The sequence below is a fragment of the Salmo salar genome, chromosome 16 (genome assembly GCF_965601325.2).
Source record: "Salmo salar chromosome 16, fSalSal1, whole genome shotgun sequence".
NCBI classification, from domain to species: Eukaryota; Metazoa; Chordata; class Actinopteri; order Salmoniformes; family Salmonidae; genus Salmo; species Salmo salar.
The window spans coordinates 76,344,561-76,357,578 of NC_138306.1; the positions used below are offsets into that span (position 1 = coordinate 76,344,561).

The window sequence follows — 13,018 nt, forward strand, 5'->3', positions numbered from 1 at the left end:
TTCAGGGGGTTGAATACTTATCTAATCAAGATATATTAGTGTTTTATTTTCCATATAATTTGTTGTGAATTTTTTTCCACTTTGACATTAGTATTTAGTGTAAATCGTTGACAAAAAAAATGACAATTACATCTATTTTAATCCCACTTTGTAACAACATTTTGAAAAAGTCAAGCGGTGTGAATACTTTAAGGCACTGTACCATACGAAATGTAACATATCATACTAGATTTACGTTTCCTAGGTTACGTCTACCCCCGAGTCCATGTTGGAGTACCACCAAAGTTGAACATTTTTGTTCTAGCCCAGCTCAAGCACACCTGATTCACTGGGCTTGAACTTTTGGGGTGGCGTAGGAAACACAAGTTAAGAAACACTTCTTTAGATGTCACATGTAGATATATTACATATAAACTATTGTTTATGTCACAGGTTGAGATCCCCTCCTACAGAGAGAAGTAGATGAAGAGGAACACCCCCACAGAGCATACCAGCACCAGGCCCATGTTGAGGATTAGCCTGGTTCTGGGGGTCTCCTGGAGCATCTCCCGCAAAAGCCCCTCTTCCTCCTCGGCTGATCTGGGCCGGGTCTTAGCCGGCTCCTCCTTAAACCCATAGAACCACTCTAGAACCCTCACACACCTCCCCTTCTCCCCTCCTACTCCTCCACAGCAGACCACCCAAGGCTTTTCTTGGTCTACCGCCATTCCGGTGCTTGAAAAGGTTGGGTGGTCGCCATTTTGGAGATTAGATGGAGCCTCCATATTGGATAAAGCCTCCACCCCATTGACACTATTATGGCGGTCTTTGGGCGTCTCCTTGTCAATGGAAACGGCTGCATGGACATGGGTCTTAGTTTGGGGGTTCAGCTTGCTCATCTCCTCGTCTCTCTCCATGTTTGGAGTTGTGTTTCTTTGGCGTAGCCCCCAGAAGGTAGTGGTGCGGACCTGCTCTATGCTCGGTGGAGGGGTGCAGAGGCTAACCACCACAGCCACCAATCCTGAGATCCAGAACAGCCCGGCTGCCACGTACATGAAATGAACGTCCTTGACAAAAGATGGCCGCTCGTCCGGTTCGTCGCAGTGGGGCTCTCTGTAGACGAACGCAAGCACCAGTCTCGTGGCGCCCAACGCGAACCCCACTATGCCACCCCAGAATGCACCAGTCTCGTTGCAGCGCCGCCATAGGACACCCAGCAGGAATAGGGCAGCGATGGGCGGGGTCAAGTAGTCAGACACTTCCTGGATGTAGTAGAACATCTGGCCTCCCTGCATCTCGACGATGACAGGAACCCAGGCGATGCTGATAACCACCATGAACACCACGAACACACGCCCAACCACCATCAGCTCCCTCGAAGACGCCCGCTCCCGCGCCATTTTGTAAATGTCCAAGGTGAAGATGGTGCTGGCGGAGTTGAAGATGGAGTCCAGGTCGCTCATGAGCGCTGCGATCATCACCGCCATCATCAGGCCACGCAGACCCACCGGCATGACGGACATCACCAGGCGGGGGTAGGCTACGTTAGAACACCCAGCCCTGGATCCACACACCTCCATGCAGTGTTCTGGGCTGATACACGCCAGCTCATCTGCAAACAGGATGCGGGAGATCATCCCGGGAATGACGATGATGAACATGGGCAGGATCTTGAGGAAGCCGGCCATCAGTGTGGAGCCTTTAGCGTGGGAGATGCTCCGTGCGGCTAGCACCCGCTGGACGATGACCTGGTCGGCACACCAGTACCAGATGGAGGCCGGGGTCTGGCCCAGGAGGAAGCCCGGCCAGGGGAGGTCCTTGTCCAGCGGGCCCCTTAGGATGCGCAGGGAGTCGGGCTTGGGCTCCACGTGGCATGAGGGGATGTAGGTGAAGTTGGAGGATGCTAATATCGCTGTGATGTTCGGTCTGGCTTCCATGTACTTGGTCCGCACCCCTTCCAGGCCACCCACTTTTACCAGGCTAATGGCGGTTAGGCATAGCGCGCCGCCAATCATCAGGAACGCCTGGAGGGTGTCGGTGTAGATGACTGCAACCAGGCCCCCTGTGACGGTCAGCAGTGCGGTCACGGTGATGAGGAGGATGATGGACAGATAGAGGTTCCAGCCCAGTGACTCCTGGATGAAGAGCGCTCCGGAGTAGAGGTCCACAGAGAGCTTGGTGAAGATGTAGAGCAGCAGAGACAGAGCAGCGAAGTAGACCTTGAGCCGTCGGCCGCCGAAGCGCTTGGCCAGGTACTCAGGCATTGTGTAGACCCCAGAGTGGATGTAAACAGGGATGAACACCCAGCCCAGGAGCTGGAGGAGGAGGAGGGCATTGAACTCCCATGCAGCGACTCCAAACCCGCTGGCCGCCCCGGACCCTGCAAGGCCAATGAAATGCTCACTGCCAATGTTGCTGACGAACAGAGAGGCACCAATCATAGCCCAGTTCATTGATCGGCCGGCCAGGAAGTAACCGCTCACAGTGCTCTGATTGGCTTTCATCATGGCGAAGAAGCCAATGGCAAGGACCAGGATGAAGTACAGCACCACAACAACGATGTCCGCCGCCTCCATGGTGGTGGGAGCCATCTTGGATAATACTTCTAAAGACAGTTATTGAGTAGTTACGTGATATGGTTGCTTTAGTGATCAGTACCCTTTCAATTTAAGTTCCAGTCTTTCAGTTGATTATGAGAGATTCTAAGACACTGAATGCTTGGATGCTGCAGGCGAGTCGGGTCCAGTTCAGGTCTTGGTGAGGTATTCCCACAGCAAGGCACCCTAAGGGTTGATGGGGAATACTGTTAGTTGGAGGTAGCAGCTCATCTGTATCGACGCTCCTACAATAGAGCATAAAAACAACAGATCAGGGTTGGAAAAACCTTTTTTAAATAAACGGAGGTTGAATAAATAAGATCTACAGTACATCTAAAACTGTGTTTCCCCCAAAGAAACAGCGGGTCAAGATAAACTGGTTTTGAGTTGTGGCAAAAGTATTTTAATTAAGTCGTGGCTGGGTCCTGGCCAGGAACATTGGTTTCACTGACTTGGTTGGCCACTAAAAAACCTCAAAAGCTATAAAAAGGGTCACAGTGAAAAAGGCATTTGGGAACCACTGATCTATAACACATAGCTAACAGTATAGTAGTACTAGTCTTGTATGACTTTTGCACATTTCAATGGGTGCATGCATACTAACCCCTACCAGTCCCACCCTCAAGCTTTATTTCCCAGTTTAACTGACGACTACGCCCCTTATAGCTGTGTAAACATTCATCCAATTTTAACATGCAGTAGCTTGATCTTCTTGTGTCAGATGGGTGTACATACTTGTGGTCGTCAGGTTTGACTCAGATTTATGTCAAATAGTTCCATAGGGTGTCGTTTGTTCATCTGGGTTATTTTGAAGAGATGCATGTCACAAAGGGATGGATGTGTCTGAGTTATTGTACGCCCAAATGTGTGCTCCTTCCACAATCAATAGCTCTGGTGTGTGTGATTCTAATGCAGTGTTTGTGGGACAGTCAAAGCCTTACAGTGCTATGGACATAGGGATGTGTCTGTTAGTTACATTCATTCTAAATGTGTCCAGGCAAAGCCTCGCAGGGCTACCACACCGCATTAAATTGGAGGATAACCCAAAGCGAAAGACTTGACAGACAGTAAAGATGAATAAGTTAAGGACATTTTTGAACAATCACTAATTCTGATCCAAACTTTACAAAAGTGTCATTAAGGTTCATCTTTCTCTCTGGCTTTATCTGGGGATTCCAGAATTATGATAGACAGAATATATGATTGATTAGCAGTGTTGAGGAGTAGTGAACTACACGTACTTCTACTAGTAATTTAACTACATTTACTATATAGTAATTTAACTACATTTGGCAGGAGGGTAGTGGTAGTTGAACTTAATTCAAATGTTGGTAGGGTTTTCAGTAGTTAATTACTTTTGTGCCATGTAACGGTGTAGCTAACTGCTGAAACCACACTACTGTTTAATGGGTGAAGTAGGCAAGAATGTCCTTTCTTTTTCTGCATCAGACCTGCCTAATTCTCACTTGAAACATAGTTTAAAAGTGTTTAATAGTGATGGATTCTGGGTTCTGACTCCTAAACTTGGAATAGTGTTAATTATCAGGTATCCTATTGAAATATTGAGTGCTATAGTCTAGGGTCTACACCACAAGTTAATGGTTATCTGTAGGAGGAATGTATATGGTGGAGGCAATTAAGATTGGAATGTACTGAGTAAGGGAAGGGTAATCACATGTGGCAGGCACTGATAAGGGTGGTGAGATGTGGATTAGTGAGGAAGGGGGCTGAGGTCAGTTCAGATCGCATTAAGGGAGAAGGAACAGTTTATTGTCCACATCACTTAATTTCCTGCCTAGCAATAAAGATGTAATGTTTAGAGAGAAGGAGGACGTCACCCAAATTGGGGTATATATACTACCACTGGTGGAACCATGTCTTTGTCTTATGCAGCTGTATGACCCAATAAGTGAATAAACTTGGTTTAAGCTTTACTAATCGTCCGTGAGTTTTACTAGGTTCATTTAGAACCTAACAATAGGCTAAATTACACATTCTGTAAAAATCGGACTCCAGAACGATCTGTTCTTGCAATTTGTAGTCTATTACATTTCAAATTTAGATATGATAATTTTTCTAAGTAGTTTGGATGTACTGAACTACTTTTTCAAAGCAACTTTAGTTAAGTAAACTATATTTTTCTTAAGAGTCTCTAGTATAGCATAACTTCTTTGAGTGTGAAGTAACTGTTAGCTTGGTAAACTATATTGTCAGAGAAGCTTCCCCAACACTTTTGGTTAGAAGTGCCCCAAGTCCCCTAGACACTGGAACTCAGTGGCTGCTTCAGGACACCACGTGGGAGAGATGCTAGCAGGTATCGGAGGTCTATTTTTCCATGGGGACTTTGTTATATAGTTAGAGTTTCAGGGAGTTTATCTTTGAGTGCAATTTGTGTGTTAAATATTTGCCTTTTCTAACCAGTGTGTAAAACCTATTATTGCACATGTACTTTTGCAGAGTTTGTCACTATCAAGTGCAAGGAAACGCTCATTGTAAGTGGGTGAGAATGTCACGTGTGACTTATTGGCACGTTTAACCTGAGTAGCATTTTCTATTGGTTAATTGCCTGGTCATGATCTAAATGATAGTATTTGAAACGTTTTTTTTCCCCCTAGGCAGCAACGTTGTCCCGAGGCATGGATATTATAAGGTGAACGCACCAATTTGTAAGTCGCTCTGGATAAGAGCGTCTGCTAAATGACTTAAATGTAAATGCATGGTGGATCATTGTTCGCTGAAAGCTTATGACAGGCTGATATTTGGTGAGAGTAAATGGCAAATGGAGACTGTGCTGCGAGGTTTGCTACACTGACTAAATCTAGATGGACACCTGCCTGATGGGCTTGCTGTGCCCATTTTTGTTTGCGTCTGATTTTAAAGTAACGTTAACGACAACGAAATGAACATAACTGAATTGTGAAACCAAATTGAGAATGCGCCGGTACTGAGAACGTGTCTAAATTGAGAATGTGCTGAAACTGATAGAAAAGCATGCCTTACAAAATAATTGTTAGTCACTTTTGTCTGCCTCCTGTTTCACGCTGCCTGCTCAACTAAGACCTGTCACTTTCCACGTGTCAAACGCACCACTGTTTACGATTTTTCTACAGCCTCACTCCATTTTATTTTATTTTATTTTACCTTTATTTAACCAGGTAGGCAAGTTGGGAACAAGTTCTCATTTACAATTGCGACCTGACCAAGATAAAGCAAAGTAGTTCAACACAGAGTTACACATGGAGTAAAACAAACATACAGTAGAAAAAGTCTATATACAATGTGAGCAAATGAGGTGAGATGGGAGGTAAAAGCCATGGTGGCAAAGTAAATACTATAATTAATTATACATCTTAATTAATTGACATTGTTTGTAACGCTTGTACTTACCATTTCCAGCAGCCCTTCTGACTAATCTCTCCAAACCGGACTCGCGGCATCAATCACTCTCCTTCCTAGGCAGGTAGATTAGGTGCAACTTTTTTTTCACCGGTTGCGTTCCAATTTTGGTTCGACAGCATAGCACCATTGCTATGAACACGCCCCCCCATCTTTGCCTGTCGTAGATGCACGCCCCAGCTCTCGCCTCAAATTTGAGCATAATCGGTGACGGAATTATTAGTAGGTTGTCATCAAATTGGCATTTCCCCATCAGATGTTTCCATCAAATGTACTTGTTTCTGTAAAGTCTGTGCGTGACGTGCACTTAAATAACTGTCGCAGTTAAATTCCCATTTCCGGAATAAAAAAAAATACAAGTTAAATAGGTTCACTGCATTTCAACTCTACTGATGGTTTTGAAACAAAAAATGTTGCATTATGTAACTGGTATTGGGACGTGCGCGCTAGCCAAAAGCTCATTCCGACATTTCTTGATTCCTTTTATATACAGGTGTACTCGTTAGATAATTTACTGCAAGATCAAGAGCTAACATAAGCATTTCGCTGCACACGCTATAGCATATTCTAAACAGTCTATTTGACTTAACGTTGAAAAGTTCTGCAAGCACTTTCTTATACATCTATATGACTTGGAAGTGTGTTTGTGCTCTGGAGGTCATGTCTACACGCCAGGGGTGCAACACCTTTGGAAATCGATAGTTTCAAAGATGCATGAAATTAAAACACTTTCATGGGTAGGCTCCATCATTCTTCAGTTAGGGTCATTATGTAATGTGCAGGACTATCTGCAGCCAGCGATGACAAACCAGCCCATATTGTTGCTCTATTAGTTAAAAGTTCCCGTGGAACACCCTCATTCCCTCAAAGAAGGGCTTAATCACTAAACCAAACATCTTTTTAATTACGCTCTTATCCAGAACGACTAATTGGGGTTAAGTGCCTTGCTCAAGGGCACATCAACAGATTCTTCACCTAGTTGGCTCAGGATTTTGAACCGTGACCTTTAGTTGCTGGCCCAACCTCTTATCCGCTAGGCTACCTGCAGCCCAAATTGTCTGAATAACACACTGAGGACTGGACACTGTCATAATGGCGTGGACACAACACACGTGGACTGTCACCTATGCAGGGGCGGTTCTGGTGACAACAATTTTGGATCCCCTTGTGGCCCCCTTAAATGTGGAGTATGAAATAATTTTTACATAACTCATTTTTGCTATCGTTCTTTTTTTTTACATCCGTTATTAGACAGTGGCAACGTGGAACACTAATGATTATGAACATGGTCTTTTGCCTGCTAATGCCTGTAATGCAGTGAAGAAAACGATATGACAACAAGAACGTCTAATGTAACTGGCCCCCCCCAGTTGAAATGGTCTAGAACCGCCACTGCACCTATGAAACCCCCAGAAGCACTCACTCCCTGAGTGACAGGCATGTAAATATTTTATTAGGCTGCCCATTACCCTGATGTGGACCAGGGATATGGCAGTCGTTTTCTGCAAAGACACCATGAATGTGCATTTTTCATCCCTTAAATCACTGCTAGTGGTATAAAGAAGGCTACTTAATTAAAACATACTTTGAAGTAAAGCATTTGCTTTCACTCAAGTGTGACAATCGACTACTTTTTCCACCACTGCACTTAAGTAGGCTACATTTATTTTACGTTATAGCAGAAGCTCTTATTCAGAGCAATTACAGTTAAGGGCCTTGCTCAAGGGCACATCAACAGATTTGTCACCTAGTCATCTCAGGGATTCGAACCCGTAACCTTTCAGTTACTGGTCCAACACTCTTAACCACTAGGCTACCCCTACCTGCCAGATACTTACAACCAGATACTGGGTGACTTTCACTTAGTCATTTACTATTAAGGTATCTTTACTTTTACTCAAGTATGACAATTTGGTACTTTTCCTCTCTGCTATCTGGGATCCTTGAGACGCTAAACCCTAACCTTAACCCCTACCCTTACCATAACCCTTAACCATTTAAAATGTTAACTTCAATGGGGTAGGGCCGTTCCATGGATCCCGATTGCACGGACCCCATTGCTGGCTTTGACTAAGACACACAGCTCCATGGGAAAATGGCTGTGTACATTGCAGAGATCCATGCAATAAACTGAATTTGATCAAACTGTCATTCACGGAATTGATGTGTGTGAGTTTACCTCATCAAAGTAATGCACTTTTGCTTCGATATTAATAGCAGCGACAAAGTACGAGCCAATTTTGTTGTGTATCCTCTGTCAAGTGGTCTGGACCTTTATTGCACTGGAGGCAGAGTCCTGTGGGCTACCTGCAGGGTCGCTGGTTCAATCGAATCCCGTTCTGGCTCTTCGCTCTCAATTGCTACAGTTGTACTGTGTAAAGACAGGCTTTACATTGCACCCAAGGGCATTATAATCTGCAAATGCATTGACAAATAAAACCCTGATCTCTTTGGAAATCTTCTTTCTTTGAGCTTTCTGTCCGTCAAGCATTGTATTTGCTTTATCTTACAGTTTTCTCACCAGTCTTGATGGTGATTTTTGTCAAGTGTGATCTGTCAGATGGGGATTTTGCAACATTCTATTCTAAATTGTAGATAGATTAACTCGTAACCAGGGTTAGCGTTGCTATGTAATGAAGGTCTGATAGGTGCCACTAGGTGGCAATGTTGCATTTCTAACAGTATAAAATACTGATGTCAAACCTTGAATGTCACTGTATGCATATACTGGTAAATCACTTTGAAATGAGAACACTTTGAATGGGGCAGACAGGAAGCACAAACAGGAAGATACTATTTTTAACTTAACACGGTTATTCGGTTAAGGAAGCCAAATGTCTGTGGAATCGATAGAGATCTGTCTCTAAGGTGAAGAATAGGAGCCAGGTGTTAAAGGTGCTCCAGTCCATATAATTAGAATACTAGAATGTACATCAACCTTCTTATGATGGTTCAAAGGTCGGCCATGTTGGTCAACCATGGTTTCTGCCAGTGCTGTGATAAGATAGTGTAAAATAATGAATTTGAATAATTTATCTGCACTGTATGTTTATTAGCTAGCTAGCCAGCCAATTTTAGAGGAATGATTCCATAAATACTTACCTGCCAATATGCCAATATTCCATTCAAACAATGCAGTCAATCCACAGCCAAACACTGTCTGAAATCAGTTGGTGATAGGACTTAGACAAGCTGTTAATGCAGGAAGTACTGATATTGTATCATATATTAGAACTCACAGCTTTCCAAAAAAACACACCTGTTTAGATATATTTTAGAGGCTATTTATACAGAAAATGTGTATAAAACCCCTATAAAATGTATTTCTAATTATATAACAATATTTTAGGTTCACAATTCTATTACACAATTTCTGATATCACATGCCTTACTTTTATTTTCCTGCATAAGTCAAATCAGGATTATGCCTCTACTACCATTCATTCCAATTGGACTGGTTTGTTTTTCTCCCTGACCAATATGGCTGCAATTTTAACCCCATTCTGAAACTTTTATGACATAGCCCCTCTAGTAATTTAATAGGATCTCTATGCTCCAGTCACTCTCCAGCCCTAACGACTGATTCCAGATCAGAGCTGTTCATTTCAAGGCTATTGTCAAGGTAACAGGTCACGTCTCCACTGCAGACAATAGAAATAGAATACCTATGATCTTCTAGAATGGTCGACAATTATAGCTAGAATAGAATGATTCTAATTGCTACATATGTTTTCCAAACTCTGACAGGCAAAGAAAAAGATCAACCAAAAGGTCACAGAGCTCTAAAGTGCCCAATTGTAACCACGGAGATAAGAATATTTACATTCTACCCCGACCTTTGCCGTCAATGACAGGAAGAGGAACGAGGAGGCCTATGGGAAAAGTGAAGGAAGAGAAGAAGGAAAGAACAGAAAAGTTGATTCAACATGGGCTATATTGATTCTCAGTCTGGGAGAGTGGTATATGAGAAAGGGATGGTAGAGGAAGAGACAAAGGCTTTTGACCTGAATGAAGCCAGTCCAGAAGTAATTTCCTACACCGTTAGTTATCTTCTTTAGCCTCGTTTGTGTCACAGACTAACTGATTTTAAAAAAAGACACATAGCCTACAGCGCATACAGTACAGTGCTGTATTCTTAAGGACAAAGTTCTAAAATGTACAATTAAGCTGGGCATTTTAGCCATTCATTTGACTTGTGTTATCCAGAGGGACTTAACATACGTTTATTTAAATAAGGAGCCTGAAACCCCTACTCAATACTAACATCCTAAATCCCTCTTCACAATGGCAGCGCTAGACTACAAGATTCTCCAGGATAAGCATTCCTAATGCATGCATGTGGTGAAACAGGAGACTGATGAGGTTGGAAAGAACTTTGTCCTCCCTCATTCTGTTCCTTAAGCCAGGCAGAGTAGTTCTAAAAATGGTTGGGGATTGAGTCAGGCAGAGTAGCTGTGTGTGTGTGTGTGTGTAACAGAGGCAGGACTGAGGGCGTCTTATTGTCTGGAGACATCTGATCTGTTCACTGACCTAAGGAACATAAAGCTTAGACTCAGCTGTTTTAACAGAGAGAAAGAGATTGCCGTAACCAGAGAGAGATGGAGGGATGAAGAGAGGAGAGCGAGAGAATGGGACAAAGGAGGGAGAAAGAGATTACATGAGTTATATATATATATATATGCTCAAAAAAATAAAGGGAACACTTAAACAACACAATGTAACTCCAAGTCAATCACACTTCTGTGAAATCAAACTGTCCACTTAGGAAGCAACACTGATTGACAATAAATTTCACATGCTGTTGTGCAAATGGAATAGACAACAGGTGGGAATTATAGGCAATTAGCAAGACACCCCCAATAAAGGAGTGGTTCTGCAGGTGTTGACCACAGACCACTTCTCAGTTCCTATGCTTCCTGGCTGATGTTTTGGTCACTTTTGAATGCTGGCGGTGCTTTCACTCTAGTGGTAGCATGAGACGGAGTCTACAACCCACACAAGTGGCTCAGGTAGTGCAGCTCATCCAGGATGGCACATCAGTGCGAGCTGTGGCAAGAAGGTTTGCTGTGTCTGTCAGCGTAGTGTCCAGAACATGGAGGCGCTACCAGGAGACAGGCCAGTACATCAGGAGACGTGGAGAAGGCCGTAGGTGGGCAACAACCCAGCAGCAGGACCGCTACCTCCGCCTTTGTGCAAGGAGGAGCACTGCCAGAGCCCTGCAAAATGACCTCCAGCAGGCCACAAATGTGCATGTGTCTGCTCAAACGGTCAGAAACAGACTCCATGAGGGTGGTATGAGGGCCCGACGTCCACAGGTGGGGGTTGTGCTTACAGCCCAACACCGTGCAGGACGTTTGGCATTTGCCAGAGAACCCCAAGATTGGCAAATTTGCCACTGGCGCCCTGTGCTCTTCACAGATAAAAGCAGGTTCACACTGAGCACGTGACAGACGTGACAGAGTCTGGAGATGCCGTGGAGAACGTTCTGCTGCCTGCAACATCCTCCAGCATGACCGGTTTGGCAGTGGGTTAGTCATGGTGTGGGGTGGCATTTCTTTGGGGGGCCGCACAGCCCTCCATGTGCTCGCCAGAGGTAGCCTGACTGCCATTAGGTACCGAGATGAGATCCTCAGACCCCTTGTGAGACCATATGCTGGTGCGGTTGGCCCTGGGTTCCTCCTAATGCAAGACAATGCTAGACCTCATGTGGCTGGAGTGTGTCAGCAGTTCCTGCAAGAGGAAGGCATTGATGCTATGGACTGGCCCGCCCGTTCCCCAGACCTGAATCCAATTGAGCACATCTGGGACATCATGTCTCGCTCCATCCACCAACGCCACGTTGCACCACAGACTGTCCAGGAGTTGGCGGATGCTTTAGTCCAGGTCTGGGAGGAGATCCCTCAGGAGACCATCCGCCACCTCATCAGGAGCATGCCCAGGCGTTGTAGGGAGGTCATACAGGCACGTGGAGGCCACACACACTACTGAGCCTCATTTTGACTTGTTTTAAGGACATTACATCAAAGTTGGATCAGCCTGTAGTGTGGTTTTCCACTTTCATTTTGAGTGTGACTCCATATCCAGACCTCCATGGGTTGATAAATTGGATTTCCATTGATTATTTTTGTGTGATTTTGTTGTCAGCACATTCAACTATGTAAAGAAAAAAGTATTTAATAAGATTATTTCTTTCATTCAGATCTAGGATGTGTTGTTTAAGTGTTCCCTTTATTTTTTTGAGCAGTATATATATCCCGATGGAAGTTCTTTACCCTTTAGGTCAACAAACAAAAACAGCCATTAGATTGCAGCACTGAATTATTCAAAGCAAATTCCTGGTAGGCATCCATCCACCATATTGCTTTCAATCACCCTGTGTTTTCAGGCCAGAACACCAGGGAGAGCAGAGGAGACGAGAGGAAGCCACTTTAGGCTATTGAGATGCAGCCTTTAGGCTCTCGTCTGTCACACCCTGTCAGATCAGTGGTTGTTGAGGAAATGAGAAAAGCCAAGGTATCTATGACAGTGGAATGGAATACAACCAGAGGCCCTGCTGTGTAGGATGTATGGGTATGGGGTTAATTCAATATTCGGCCTTTCTTCACTGAGCCATCCTGAGCATCTAGGAGATGCAACACCACAATGCCAGCAGCTGTATGGCAATGCGAGGGGACCTGACCTAAATAGCCCCATGGGGCTAGCATGCATAACAATGGACTAGATCAGAGTTACCCAAACTCAGTTCTGGGGCCCCCCCTGGGTGCATGTTTCGTTTTTTGACATAGCACTACACAGCTGATTCAAATAACCAACTCATCAAGCTGGGAGGCCCCAGGAGCGAGTTTTGGAATCCCTAGATTAGAGGGCCTTAATGTAGGCTGATTGAAGGCTAATAAAGCCTGCTCCGCGTTGGCAGAAGTCTCTGCAGCTCTGTCCTGTGTTTATTATAGTGTCTGTATGGCTGTGCTAAATCAACATGAGCAAAGCTAATAGGCATTACAATGTTAGTCACTCAGATGGCCGTGCCAGCATGGATGGACAAACAT

General features: G+C 44.4%; 1 protein-coding gene across 2 annotated transcripts; it reads right to left on the bottom strand.

Annotated features, from left to right (window-relative positions):
- Window positions 1–120: 120 nt before the first annotated feature.
- On the bottom strand, window positions 121–6,247 carry LOC106575547 (sodium/myo-inositol cotransporter). Of its 2 annotated transcripts, none has more exons than XM_014152111.3 (2): window positions 5,964–6,247; window positions 121–2,762 (listed from the first exon to the last, which is right to left on the bottom strand). In XM_014152111.3, the coding sequence occupies exon 2, from the start codon at window positions 2,568–2,570 to the stop codon at window positions 447–449; it is 2,124 nt and encodes a 707-aa protein (XP_014007586.2). In that variant the 5' UTR covers window positions 2,571–2,762; window positions 5,964–6,247; the 3' UTR covers window positions 121–446. The 2 variants fall into 2 exon arrangements, with proteins under 2 accessions (XP_014007586.2, XP_014007585.2); XM_014152110.3 differs by having other exon boundaries at window positions 121–2,821.
- Between the last annotated feature and the right edge of the window lie 6,771 nt (window positions 6,248–13,018).

What these genes read in the sequence shown, in the direction of transcription:
- LOC106575547 (XM_014152111.3), bottom strand. Translation starts at nt 2,570, where the DNA reads ATGGCTCCCACCACCATGGAGGCGGCGGACATCGTTGTTGTGGTGCTG.